The 12,883-nt window shown below is 59.0% G+C and overlaps 1 protein-coding gene across 8 annotated transcripts in view; it reads left to right on the top strand.

Annotated features, from left to right (window-relative positions):
• Positions 1 to 12,883, top strand: part of ZMIZ1 (zinc finger, MIZ-type containing 1) — a 216,823-nt gene that overhangs the window by 198,982 nt on the left and 4,958 nt on the right. For 6 of the 8 annotated variants that reach the window (XM_010834167.1, XM_010834169.1, XM_010834170.1 and 3 more), the window contains 10 exons: positions 29 to 203; positions 680 to 821; positions 2,314 to 2,524; positions 3,656 to 3,761; positions 4,646 to 4,806; positions 6,511 to 6,578; positions 6,882 to 6,950; positions 7,432 to 7,676; positions 8,943 to 9,109; positions 12,496 to 12,753. In XM_010834167.1, coding sequence (XP_010832469.1) covers positions 29 to 203; positions 680 to 821; positions 2,314 to 2,524; positions 3,656 to 3,761; positions 4,646 to 4,806; positions 6,511 to 6,578; positions 6,882 to 6,950; positions 7,432 to 7,676; positions 8,943 to 9,109; positions 12,496 to 12,753 — 1,602 coding nt within the window. The other 2 variants (XM_010834172.1, XM_010834173.1) reach the window with 2 other exon arrangements.

Genomic DNA, 12,883 nt, shown 5'->3' with positions numbered 1-12,883 from the left:
CCTATCTATGGTCTCTCTTTCCTTCCAGCCTCCCAGGCCAGTTCCTGTGGCAAACTACCCCCACTCACCTGTTCCAGGGAACCCCACGCCCCCCATGACCCCCGGAAGCAGCATCCCCCCATACCTGTCGCCCAGCCAAGACGTTAAGCCACCCTTCCCGCCTGACATAAAGCCAAATATGAGCGCTCTGCCGCCGCCCCCAGGTGAGCGCCCGCCCTCTCCTTCACGTCCTCCCTTCCTCTGTCCAGACACCTCCACATGCCCAGACTCCCCTTCCCTCAGAGTACACCAGGAGTCAGGGGACTTGGAAGTCTGGCTGCTGGCCTGTGTGGGCTGGGCGTGTGAAGAGTGGAGGGTGTGAGAGCAGACCTCCTTCCCCCCTGCCTGAGCAGTGGGAGGCTGGGAGGCAAAGTGGCTCTCAGCTGTGCAAAAGGACTGGGAGAAGTCTTCAGGGCTTCCAGGGCAGACTGCAGGTGGGACAAGAACAGGATACGTGGGACTTGGGATGCAGGGATGCTCAGGATGGGGTCCAGTGAACCAGAAGATGCCAGGAGCTGTCTGTTGTGCCCGGCTGCTGTGGCCCTGTTCACACACACAACGCGGGGCATGCAGCCAAGGGCGCGTGTCAGGTGCCACGGCGGCCAGGGCGATGCGGCTCACCGGCTCCTCCCCTGTGCAGCCAACCACAATGACGAGCTGCGGCTCACGTTCCCCGTGCGGGACGGCGTGGTGCTGGAGCCCTTCCGCCTGGAGCACAACCTGGCCGTCAGCAACCACGTCTTTCACCTGCGGCCCACGGTCCACCAGACGCTGATGTGGAGGTGAGTGTAAGCGTGCGGCACGGCCCACGCCAGGGGGAGGCGGCCTCGCCTGGGAGAGGTGGTAGCGGCATCTGTTGGACACCGTCACCCGTTCAGCATCGCTGACTGGGCCCTGCTGCGTGCAAGGCCTTGGGGTTGTCACAGGAAACCTGCAGGTGCCTGGAGGCAGACAGAGCTGCCCTGGCCTCGGGGCCCGAGCGTGGGGGTCAGCTGTCACTCAGCCCGGCCCTCAGCAAGTGCTCAAGGACAAGTTCCCAGTGGAAACGGTGGCTAGCTGAGACCTAAAGGCTGAGAAGCAGGATATTCCAGCAGGGACTCTAAGCTGGCCCCTGACCGTGGCTCATGGGGCCAGAGCCAGGAATATAGACAGGTGCCAGAGCAGGGCTGGGTCCTTCCTGAACCAGGCGAGCAGCTGGCCACTGGACGGGGCTGCTGCTCAAACATCCGGCACTGGAGCATCAGGTCTAGAGGCCCCCTGCTAGCCCAGGCTCTGTGTTCTGAGCCTCCTATACCTGATCTCCTTTGATCTTATGAGCCGGCATTGCTTGCCCCATTGACAGTGAGGAAACTGAGGCCAGAGAAGTGGTTAGCTTGGGTGAGTCCGCACAGGTAGCAAGAAGCAGAACTGGGAGTTGGGCTCAGACCTCTTAGACACCAGAACCCATTGGTGTCTCCACCCTCGGTCCCTTCTCTGCCAGGACTCAGCTGCCCGCTGAGCACCTTGAGGGCATGAGATGTGTCTGAGCTGAGCGGCTGCCTGTACACACACACCTGTGTACACACAGCTGTGCACACGCAGCTGGCCCATTGCCTTGATCAGGCTGATCGGGCTGCAGAGCAGGCCTGAGACAGCCAGGGTGAGCATAAGGGCGTGGGAGCACACTCAGGCAGGAGAGACGCCCGTGCAGGGGCCTTGCTCACCCACCACTCCTTACCCGTGCATACCCTCACCCGAGACCTCCTGTGCCCTGGCTACTGCCCCTGCTCACCTTTCACGCATGTGTGGCCCCTGCTGGGTTTGTGGGGATTCTTTCAGGGCTGTGTCCTTGGGGCCCACCATGGAGGGGAATGCGGGGACTGAACCAGACATGGCCCTGGCCTGGGATGCTTCTTCCACAGGAGCCTAGGACATAATCAGTCTTCCAGCTGGTCTCGTTGAGTTAGTGTCCTTTCTGTCTCTGTCCTTACGTGCAGGGGGCTGGGAGACAGTGGCCAGAGCCGTGGGGCTATGGTTAAACAGTGTGTGGGAGTCCTGGGGGCACTGGGGTTGTTGGAATGGGTTTTGATGGGGTTGGGGGGCCTGGGCAGTGGGAATGTTCAGGGTGAGAGAGAAGAGAGGAGGCGGTCAGAGGAGACTTTATGGCTGAAGACAGAGTCCTGGGCAACTTGACGGGGGCTGTGATGAGGCCGAGGTGTGTGGCCCCTCCAGGCATCCTGGAAGCCCCGGGCAGCCCCCTAGCAGAGCCGCCCTGAGCCTCAGCCCCACCCCCAGGTCTGACCTGGAGCTGCAGTTCAAGTGCTACCACCATGAGGACCGGCAGATGAACACCAACTGGCCGGCCTCAGTGCAGGTCAGCGTGAACGCCACGCCCCTCACCATCGAGCGTGGGGACAACAAGACATCCCACAAGCCGCTGCACCTCAAGCACGTGTGCCAGCCAGGCCGCAACACCATCCAGATCACCGTTACCGCCTGCTGCTGCGTGAGTGTGCCGGGGGTGGGGGGTGGGGGACCCTCAGCGCCCCGTGGGGTCAGCCATGGCCTGGGGTCCCCCTCCCCACAGCTCCCGGAGTGATCTTTTAGAAGTACCCCAGAAATGTGCCATTGTCCTTGCCCCCCACCCCCCCGGGACTGTGGGATGAAATTCAGGCCATCATGCTCTGGCCTTCTCCCCTCTTGCACTACAGCCTTGCACCACTTCCTCCCGGAGCTCTTGGACACCACCTGCCCCCATGCCCACCACCTTCTTCCACTGGGGAAGTTCTGTGTCTCCCTCAAAGCTAGGCTGCATTCATGCCTCATTTGCAAGAAATTTTTATATTCTAATCATCTTTTTCCCTCAGACCCAACTCCACCAAGTCTGGAGTTAACACCCTCCCTGGATCACCCAGCAGTGCTAGCTCAGAACTCTGTGTGTGTGTGTGTGTGTGTGTGTGTGTGTGTGTCTCCTGACCTGTGACTCACTGATCTGGGACCACGTCTGAGCCATGCTTCTCTCCCCCAGGATCAGGGTCTGGTACTCAGGGCTTGCTTGGGAATTGCAGTTTACCTGCCTGTGCCTGCTGGCCTCCCCTGGAGGAGAAAGAGCTCTGATCCAGCCCTCATGAGGGTTGGGGCTTCAAGACCACCCAGAGATAGGGGTCACAGGACTAGGGATGCTGTCAGAGTGAGGAGTTTGTGGGGGCTTGTTGGAGTGGACAGTCCTGGAAGGCTTCCTGGAGGAGTGAAGACAGCATCCTCTGGTGGGAAGGGTGGAGTAGGCATGATGGGGAACAGCAGGGTGCAAGGGTAGGAAGTGTTTGGCTCCAATCCTGATGCCTTGTGTCCTGTGACTTCCTTTGGTGAGGGCGGGGGGTGGGGGTTGCTATTTGAGCATCAGAGTCAGCTTTGGTGGAGACCCACTGTCCCTGGGGAGTGACCCCTCTCTAGGTCCCCAGATCACAGGTCCCAAGACACATCCTGGTCCTTTAGGGCTCTCCCAGGTCCCAGGGACCCTCTCCTAGCAGGGCATCACTGTGGATGTGGGGCCCTTTGCTGTGTTTAGCCTCTGGCACACAGTGAGTGGGCATGGGAGCCACATGGCAGGGTCCGAGTCTCTGCTTTTTCTTGGCAGTCCCACCTCTTTGTGCTGCAGCTGGTCCACCGGCCCTCTGTGCGCTCCGTGCTGCAAGGCCTGCTCAAGAAGCGACTCCTGCCTGCGGAGCACTGTATCACGAAAAGTGAGTGGGGGCTCAGGGCTGGAACCAGACCCCAGTCTCTCCGCATGCACTGTCCCTCAAGCCTGACACCACTGGGCCCTGAGGGTCCCCTGGCACCAGCCCCTCCCCCTTCCCCTCCAGTGCCCCTCCTCGGGCTGTGGGGACAATCAGATGAGTACACGGTGCTGTTATCACAGGAGATGAGGCAGATTAAACCAAGATACCATGGTGTAGGTAGTCGGGACAGGCTCCCTGGAGGTGATCACCTGGAAGGATGGGAGGAACTGGAGAAGAGGGTTCTTCATTGTGGGGGAAGCACAGAGGTCAGTTGCAGACTGGACTCCTTACCTCAACAGCCCAGGCCTAACTTGAGAGGGAGGGACTTGGCTCCGAGTCCCAGGTGCAGACACTTGGGGTCGGGGGCACCATGCAGGCAGTGGGAAGTATTCCTACACCCTCTTCAAATGTGCTTCTTCGTATGCTGAGCCCTAGAATCCTGCCAGGCCATTTCCACACTCTGAGAACTAAGTGCAGAAGTGCCTGTGGGGCTCTCCCACTGACCCAGAAAATCAGTGAAGTGCCAGACTGTTTTTGCAGGTTTTGCAGAAAGTCCTGCCTTCCTACTGAAGACACAGGGCATGAACTGCAGAGACTGGGGGGCTGACGACATGGCACCTCCAGGGACACTTCACACTTTTCACCCGAAGAGTGTCATTCCAGAGTATTGGGCATCCCCGGGCCCCCAGCGTGCCGATCTCGCTTTCACCCAGGCCAAGGTGCCCTGCACCAATTTTTGAGACCTCCCAGTGTTAGGGAGAACCAGGGTGTGCATCAGCCACTTGAGGGAGTGGGGGAAGTACAGGACAGCCTTGCCCTTCTTATCCACTTCTGCCTCCACCCTACAGTCAAGCGGAATTTCAGCAGTGTGGCGGCCTCATCAGGCAACACGACCCTCAATGGGGAGGATGGCGTGGAGCAGACAGCCATCAAGGTGTCTCTGAAGTGCCCCATCACGTTCCGGCGCATCCAGCTGCCTGCTCGAGGCCATGATTGCAAGCATGTCCAGGTGAGCGGTCCTGGGAGGAGTCTCCTGCAACCTGGCTGGGATGGTGATGGGGCGGGCGCAGGCAGCAGGGCTGTCTCCAACCCTGGAAGGATGCCATGGCCATTAGCAGCTGATCTCACTCACTCATTCCTGACATCATTTATCCTTCAAGCAACTTCTCTGTGTACTCAGAGCTAGGTCCATCTGATTTGTGAATCGTCAACGAGCTGTTGAAGTGTCAGGACTTAACTTCTCTGGATTTGAGGAAGTCTCATGAGGTTTTCAGAGAAGGCAATGGCACCCCACTCCAGTACTCTTGCCTGGAAAATCCCATGGACGGAGGAGCCTAGAAGGCTGCAGTCCATGGGGTCGCTGAGGGTCAGACAGGACTGAGCGACTTCACTTTGAGTTTTCACTTTCATGCATTGGAGAAGGAAATGGCAACCCACTCCAGTGTTCTTGCCTGGAGAATCCCAGGAACTGGGGAGCCTAGTGGGCTGCTGTCTATGGGGTCACACAGAGTCAGACACGACTGAAGTGACTTAGCAGCAGCAGCAGCAGGAGGTTCTATTGAGCAGTTAGGATGGATGTAAACCTCACTGGTGGGACCTGCTTCTTCCCTATGAACCAAGAGACGTGAACAGTACAGAAGATGAAGTAGTAACAAGGTTAGAAATAAGAGGATGGAGCCACCACCCCCAAAATGAAAGTGCTGGGGACTTGGAATTCAGGCTTCATTGGTTATGCACCATCATAGCAATTCATTCTTCCCCTCTAAGCCTCAGTACCTCCTCTGGGCCATGGGGACAGTTTCCTTGTCCAACTTACAGAACTCTTTGGATATGACAGATAATGACAATTGTCATGATGTCTATAAATGGGAGAGGTAGCCACTCACTTCTTTTTGTTTCCTTTCTCAGAAGGAGCGAGAAAGAATTAAAGAGACCTCTTCTGGAGCCCCAGAGGGCTCCAGAACTGGATTTAGACAGTCCCAGCCCTGGCAGATGTCATAAGCCAGCTGGAAATACTGCCCTTTTGGCCACCATGGCTGATGTGAGCCTGAGAGCAGGGGCATCTCTGCCCGGCTCGTCTTGAGGCCTTGCCCTGAGCACGTGCTCAGGAAGTGGCCGTGGGTTGAGTGCCTGGTCACAGTTTGGGTGGCTAAACACAGGCAGCCCTAGAGGGTGAGACGCATTGGGTGGGAGCTACCCTGGGGCCAGGCCAGCCACACCCTCAGCCCTCACCCTCTCACAACAGGCCCCAAGGGCTTCATAGTGGGTCAGGAGCCCCCCTCCATCAAAAGCTCTTTCCTTGGGAAAACGGGGGCAGGGGACGTCTGGTTGTCTAATTTGTTTCATACATGCTGATGAACCAGATGGGGTGTGTCCTCCCTGCGTGGGCTCGGCCAGTGAGAGGGGCAGGATTGGTGAGGGGCGGCTGCAGGGGAAAGCTGCTCGGAGGCCATGGGTCATCTGGTGCACAGGGCTGGTATGAGGAGGGCCGGGCACAGCGTTGCAGGGACTTGGTGTGGCCCATAGGCTGTATGCACAGCAGAAAATAGGCAAGATTATCACTCCACCCAGCCCCCCAGCCCTGGATCTCTCCATCACCTGTCTCCCTCCCTGGTGGGACATCTTCATGAGGGTCCCAGAGGCAGTTCGGGTTGCATGTAAGTGGTTTCTGAGGGCCCTGGGCTCATCTGTCTTTGTCTCTCGGCCTCTGCAGTGCTTTGATTTGGAGTCATACCTGCAGCTGAACTGTGAGAGAGGGACCTGGAGGTGTCCTGTGTGCAAGTAAGTGACACCTGCCTCAGCATAAGCACAGTCACCTGGCTGTGGGAGGAGTTCTGGGCCTGTTCTATGGGATCCAGCCACCTCCCACCTGCCCTAAATGCATAGCAGAGGGGCTCAGATTACAGGGGCAGTGCATAGTCCCCTTGTACCAAGCTGTTGCAAAGCTGCCCTCTCCTGTTGGTGCCCCAGTAGTAACCAGAGGCAGGCGCCGAGTCTCTTGGACACAGTGGGGAGGAGCGGGCTATGTCTCCACGCCTTAGGATTCAGGAGCCAAACCCAAGCCCTGCCTCTCTTCTTTTCCAGTAAAACCGCTCTGCTGGAGGGCCTGGAAGTGGATCAGTACATGTGGGGCATCCTGAATGCCATCCAACAGTAAGTAGGCCTCTCCACGTGGGGAAGGGGTGGGGGGGGCAGCAAGAATGCGGGCCCTGATGGTATGAGGTGAGCATACATGGTTGCCCCTGATAATTTATCCCCCACTGGGCCGGCAGACCATTTTCCCACATTCCTCACCTCTCTGCAAATTTAAGGACTTGTTTACCTAGGGGCAAATGAACTTTCCAGAAAGGACTACGCTCAGTCAGAGCAGGAAGCTGACAATGCCTGCAGTGGTGGCCATGCCGGGAGTACAGGCTTTGGGGCCAGCTGCACAGCCACTTGCTTTTCCTAGCCTCAGTCTCCCCTTCTCTCCAACGATGTAAAAGTCTCCCATACCTCTGTTGTAGGCAGAGTGTGATGGGAATGGGGGCAGAGGGAGCCTGGATGAGAGCATCACAAAGTCTGTTCAAGCTGGAGGCTCTTGTGTCTACAACCTGGTACCCTGGACCCCAGCTCTGCCCCTTTGTTCCCCCAGCTCCGAGTTTGAAGAGGTCACCATCGACCCCACGTGCAGCTGGCGGCCAGTGCCCATCAAGTCGGACCTACACATTAAAGATGACCCTGATGGCATCCCCTCCAAGAGGTTCAAGACCATGAGTCCCAGCCAGATGATCATGCCCAATGTCATGGAGATGATCGCCGCCCTGGGCCCTGGCCCGTCCCCCTATCCACTCCCGCCTCCGCCTGGGAGCACCAACTCCAGCGACTACAGCAGCCAAGGTGGGTGACGGCCGATGAGGAGGGAGGGAGAAGCCACGGCAGGGGCCCAGGATTTCTGGGGTGATGGTGGCAGGTGCAGGGAAGCTGTAGTGTGAAGAGGCAGAGGTAACTTGCCCCCGGAAACACCGCACCGCTGGCCTTGGGTGCAGCGCCATCCTTCCCTCTCCGTCCCACTGCTTGGTTCCGTCCAGCCCTGCGGGTTGGTACCCAGTTGGGAAGGCATGCGTGAGATGCTGCCCCGTGAGCCAGCCTCCTGCCCCTCGCACCCCACCCTGCTTAGCCTCCTCTCCTGACTCCTGGAGCTCCCGGGCCGGCCGCCTGCCGATCTCAGGGGCTTCCGAGCTCCTTTGCTTGAGACGCTGCCACCACCTGCCCCTTGAGTTCTGGCCCTTCCCCAGGCCCCCTGTGTTCCTTCCGATGGTCTGCATATTGGTCCTGTCCCTGTGACTCTGCCACCCTCTGAGAGACAAGAGTCCAGGAGCCTGGAGCACCAGCCTTCAGCCGCCGAGGTCACCGTCACTGTCCCTCACTGTCTCTGCCACCCAGACCCAGCTGCACTGCACTGCCCTCGGTTCCCAGAGAGCACCCTCCCTGCCCCCCAGAAGGCTGGGGATGGCAGCACCCCACGGAATCCCTGCCCTCAGGTCCCCGGAGCTCCAGAGTGATCAGATTCCCAGAGAGGTTAGCCTACCTAGCCAGAGTCCCACAGCGTACTGAGGGGCCCAGCTTTCCAGCGTGCTGATCCTCTGAGCTCTCGCCACCAGCACACGGTGAAGGGAGCAGCGGCTTGGGGGCCAGATAGCTGACTTCTCAGGGTGGACTCTCAAATCTAACATGGCTTCCTTTTTTACTGGGCAGATTCTGGCCACCTGCTCTGGGCCTGGGTCGTACCAGTGATGAAGGGAAGGCATGTGGTGGCTGCAGGGGAGCAGGTCTGGGGGCTAGCTCAGCAGATCCTGTAGAGAGTTCAGACTTGGGCCTCATTCTAGGACCCTCTGCCAACAGGAGTCCCACCCACCCCGTCCCCCTACGCTGGCCCTGCTTGTAGCTGTAAACCAGCAGACACCTGGGGGTGCGAAGGACCACAGGAGAAGGCCACCCTGGGCCCCACCATACAGCCTGGAGGTCTGAGCTGCCAGAGCCGACCCTAGCCCTGCAGGGGGTTAGGCCTGGGTTCTTCGTTTCCACACTCTGATTCCCTGGGCAGGGGGTGGGGGGGCATTTTCCCTCTGGATGACACCCCTCCCCATCTGGTTCCATCTCCAGGAAACAACTACCAAGGCCATGGCAACTTTGACTTCCCCCACGGGAACCCCGGCGGGACGTCCATGAACGACTTCATGCATGGGCCCCCCCAGCTCTCCCACCCCCCGGACATGCCCAACAACATGGCCACCCTCGAGAAGCCCCTCAGTCACCCCATGCAGGAGACTGTGAGTACCTGTTCCTCGCCCTTGACCCTCCACCTCCCCGGTGCCCCCAGCCCCAGTGTGGGGCTGTTTGGGACAGAGGGCTCCCCTGGACCTTTCTGATGTTTGCCTAGTTCCCTCCCAGGCAAAGGAGAGGGTGGAGAGTTGAGTCTGGGGACTCAGGAGGGAGTGGGGGGCCTAACTGAGGCTGGGTCATGGCTCAACAGCATCCCTGGATTTGGCTGTTTGACCCAGGACATCAGGTTCTCAGATGGGGGAAACTTCAGGCTCTTACCTGCACATACATACTGCATATACATGCACACGTGCGGATGCCTACACACACCCCGCACACAGGCCCACACACTGCCGTACACATGGCACACATCTTACACATGCACACGCACACACACAGACATGCCGTCCCCTCTTACACACACTTACACTGACTTATCATAGCTCCATCCAGCCATCTAGAATTTTGTCCCAAACCCAATCACTTTACTCCCTGAGAGTCTGATTACCTCCTTCTTCAAAAAGAAAAGTGAGGACATCTACTTATCCCAAGAGGATTCACTTCTCATCCTGTTTCACATATTAACACACACTCTATTGCTGAGAAAGCTCCTTTGGGTGAGGTGCCCTGTGCTGTCCCTTCTCTTCCTGTGGCCCCAACAGCAGTGGTGGGAGGTCTGACCACCCCCCAGGTCCTCATCTAGGCGGCGATAGATGATCCCACTTGGTCTAGTGGGCATTCTCTGAGCCTGACCTCCCAGCTGTGCCTTGTATCAGTTGCAAGCAAGACAGACGCAGGCCCCGTGCTCATGGAGCAGAAGTTCTGGTGGTGCCTGGATGGAGGAAACACAGTTAGTGTTTTGGGAGAGCTGAGGCCCAGGCACTGAAGACTGAGGCCTCCGTTATTCTTTGTGTCTCTCATCTTAGCTAAGGGGCAGTCACGGAGGGCCTGTCAGTAGGTCCTGGGTCATAGTTGCCAGAGGGAAGGGGCCAGGGGGTCTCGTCAGTGCCCAGCGGTGGGGTTGGGCCTGTACCCAAAGGCACCTCTCCAGGCTCTCCATGCTCCACGGTGTGGCCTCGAAGGAAGGGGCTTCTGGATTGTACTGTGTTCCCCACACTTGACATGGAATTGGCTCTGCCACTGGGCCAGGAGATTGTCCTGTACACCAGAGCCACTAATTCTCAGCCAGACCGACTATTAACCAGGACTCTGAGTAAGGGGCGCTGTAGCAGCTTGCCCACAGGAACCCAGAATGCCACATCAGAAACAGCTGCTTTCACAGGCCTTTGGCCATGTTTTTGTAAGTTACTTTTTGCCCTGTGGGGCTTCTGATTTCTGGGAGCCTTTCTCCTGGCCCCCTTCCCTAGCCCTGCTCCCCAGGATCTCAGCATTCCATGCCCAGGAGTCACCCAGATCACCCCCTGACCCCATATTCACATGGCACCTTCTGAGTCCTCACAATTCCCAACACTCGAACATGGCAACGGGGGCAGTGTTTCCTTCCTCTGTCCAACAAGACTCTCTCCTACCTTGTCAGTTCTGCTGCCTGGGGTCTTTGCAGAGGGACCTAAGCCTGTGAGTTGACTCCACAGCCCCCCAGGATGCTTCTCAAATATGCACCATCGTCGCCCGTTTCTGGGCTTGTGTTAGATGGTGACTAGACCCAGAAGTACAGATGCACAAGGTGATGGGGTGCAATCACAAGGCGACCAACCCCCCACACCTGCCCAAGCAGAGCAGCCTCGCCCGGCTGAGCGCGAGGCCAGAAGGATTCACAGTGCACAGTGGGAGGGCCCCAAGCAGGCGCTCGTTCACCCAAGGGCTCTCCTGTGCCAAGTGGGAGGTTGATGGGTGTGTCGGCAGCACCAGAGAGCACCCGCCCCTCCAGGCTCCGAGATAATTCCAGCAAGATGTCAGGGCCAAACAGGGCAGCTGTGTCAGCAGATCCAGGGGACTGTCTGTCTAGGGCTGGGCTGCTCCAGGTGTGTGGAGCCCCCTCCTGCCCCCCGCTTCCCAGAGCAGTCACTGTGGAGCACCGCAGGCGTGGGGAGGAGTCACAGGCTGGCCTCACACTGACAGCCGTGGTGGCCGTCCCTCCAGCCCTTCCTGGTCCTTCTTCGTCTGCATCCCACACATGTTCCCCCAGGGTCACCAGCCTTAAGGTCATGTGGACATCGCCTGTTCTCAGGGCTCCGGGCTGTAGGGGCAGTGCTTGCAGGGGGCCACCCGAACTGTGGGCAGAGGCCGGCCCACAGCAAGGCCCGGAAAACAACTTTTAGGAGAAACAGGAAGAGGAACTGGGTTCTCTGGAGATCGGGACGGTGTGGCTGCTGTTTGCAAACCCACGAAGGAAGTGTCAATATTTCTGTGTGGCCCAGAAGACGGGGTGGGGAGGAGGGTAATGAAAGACCACAGAGACAAGTGGCCACCTGGCTGCCCATTCCAAGTGAGCAAGCAGCCTGGCCCATCAGGGAGCTCCCTGCACTAGCAGAGTGTGACGGGCGTTGGGGCCGTCGCTTGGGGAATGCCGGAGACGGGGCCAGGACCTGGACTCAGCCTTTCACTCTGAGAATCTGAGCTCTGCAGGCAGGACTGCTTGAGGCAGCAAACAGACCAACAGGGGAAGTGTAACTCTCACTCACTCACGCCTGTGTCCCTGCCCGCCCACAGCCCCTGTGCACGTGGGGCGGGGGGTGGGTCCTTAGGTTGTCTATGAGAGAAGCATGTTGTGGATGCCCCGGTGGGCGGCCAGCAGGCAGGATTCGGAAGCCCCGGGTCTGCTCGTTTTCCATGGGCTCAATTACACCCTACCTGGGGCAGCAGGCAGAGCTCGCACCGGAGCCTGTGCGCCCAGCATCACCCCCAGCCCAGGGCCCACGTCGGGGCGCAGACCCCCACCCCGAGCTGCACGCCTGCCCCATGCTGTCGTCCATGTCTGCTCTTCGCCAGCCCAGCGCGGGCCTGCAGCACGCCGCCAGCAGCGCTCCTGCCCACCTCCCTGCCCCCTGGACACGTGCCCATTTCGCTTCTCCATCCTGCCCTTGCTGTTGTTCATTGTGCTGGTGTCCGGGCCAGGGAGGCAGAGGGGCTCCCAGGGGCCTGCCTGGACCCCGAGGTCTCAGTGTCTCCGCTCATCTCAGAGCCCTTGGCCGCCTCTCTCCCGGCCCCACGTGGCCTCAGCCTCCCTGACAGGCGGTTTCGGGGGGAGGATTTTTGTTTGTTTGTTTCTCTGCAGAGGGGAAAAAAAAAAAAAGCATTCAGCTTTGTAGAGGGGTGGCTTTGTTTTGGGGGTTTGTTATTTTCCTGGTTTGGTTTGGTTTTCATTTCTCCAGGCGTCTCGTCGCTGTACCTTGTCACCTCACCTCTCTTTTTCCTGCTCTCTCCTCCTCCACAGATGCCACACGCTGGCAGTTCTGACCAGCCCCATCCCTCCATACAACAAGGTTTGCACGTCCCACACCCCAGCAGCCAGTCAGGGCCTCCATTACATCACAGTGGGGCTCCTCCTCCTCCTTCCCAGCCTCCCCGGCAACCGCCACAGGCCGCTCCCGGCAACCATCCACACAGCGACCTGACCTTTAACCCCTCCTCAGCCTTAGAGGGTCAGGCCGGAGCGCAGGGAGCATCTGACATGCCGGAGCCTTCGCTGGATGTAAGTTGGGGTCACCACATGCCTTGGCCTGGGGCTAGGCCTGGCGCCGGGACCTGTCCGAGAGCAGGGGCGGGTGTTGAGGGCCCGAGGCCCGGGGTGGAGGAGGCCTAGCTGTGAGGAGGGGTGGGCG

The sequence above is a fragment of the Bison bison genome, unplaced genomic scaffold (assembly GCF_000754665.1).
Source record: "Bison bison bison isolate TAMUID 2011002044 unplaced genomic scaffold, Bison_UMD1.0 scf7180017864029, whole genome shotgun sequence".
NCBI lineage: Eukaryota > Metazoa > Chordata > Mammalia > Artiodactyla > Bovidae > Bison > Bison bison.
The sequence above is the reverse complement of the archived record's forward strand: the minus strand, read 5'-3'. Positions and strand labels throughout refer to the sequence as shown.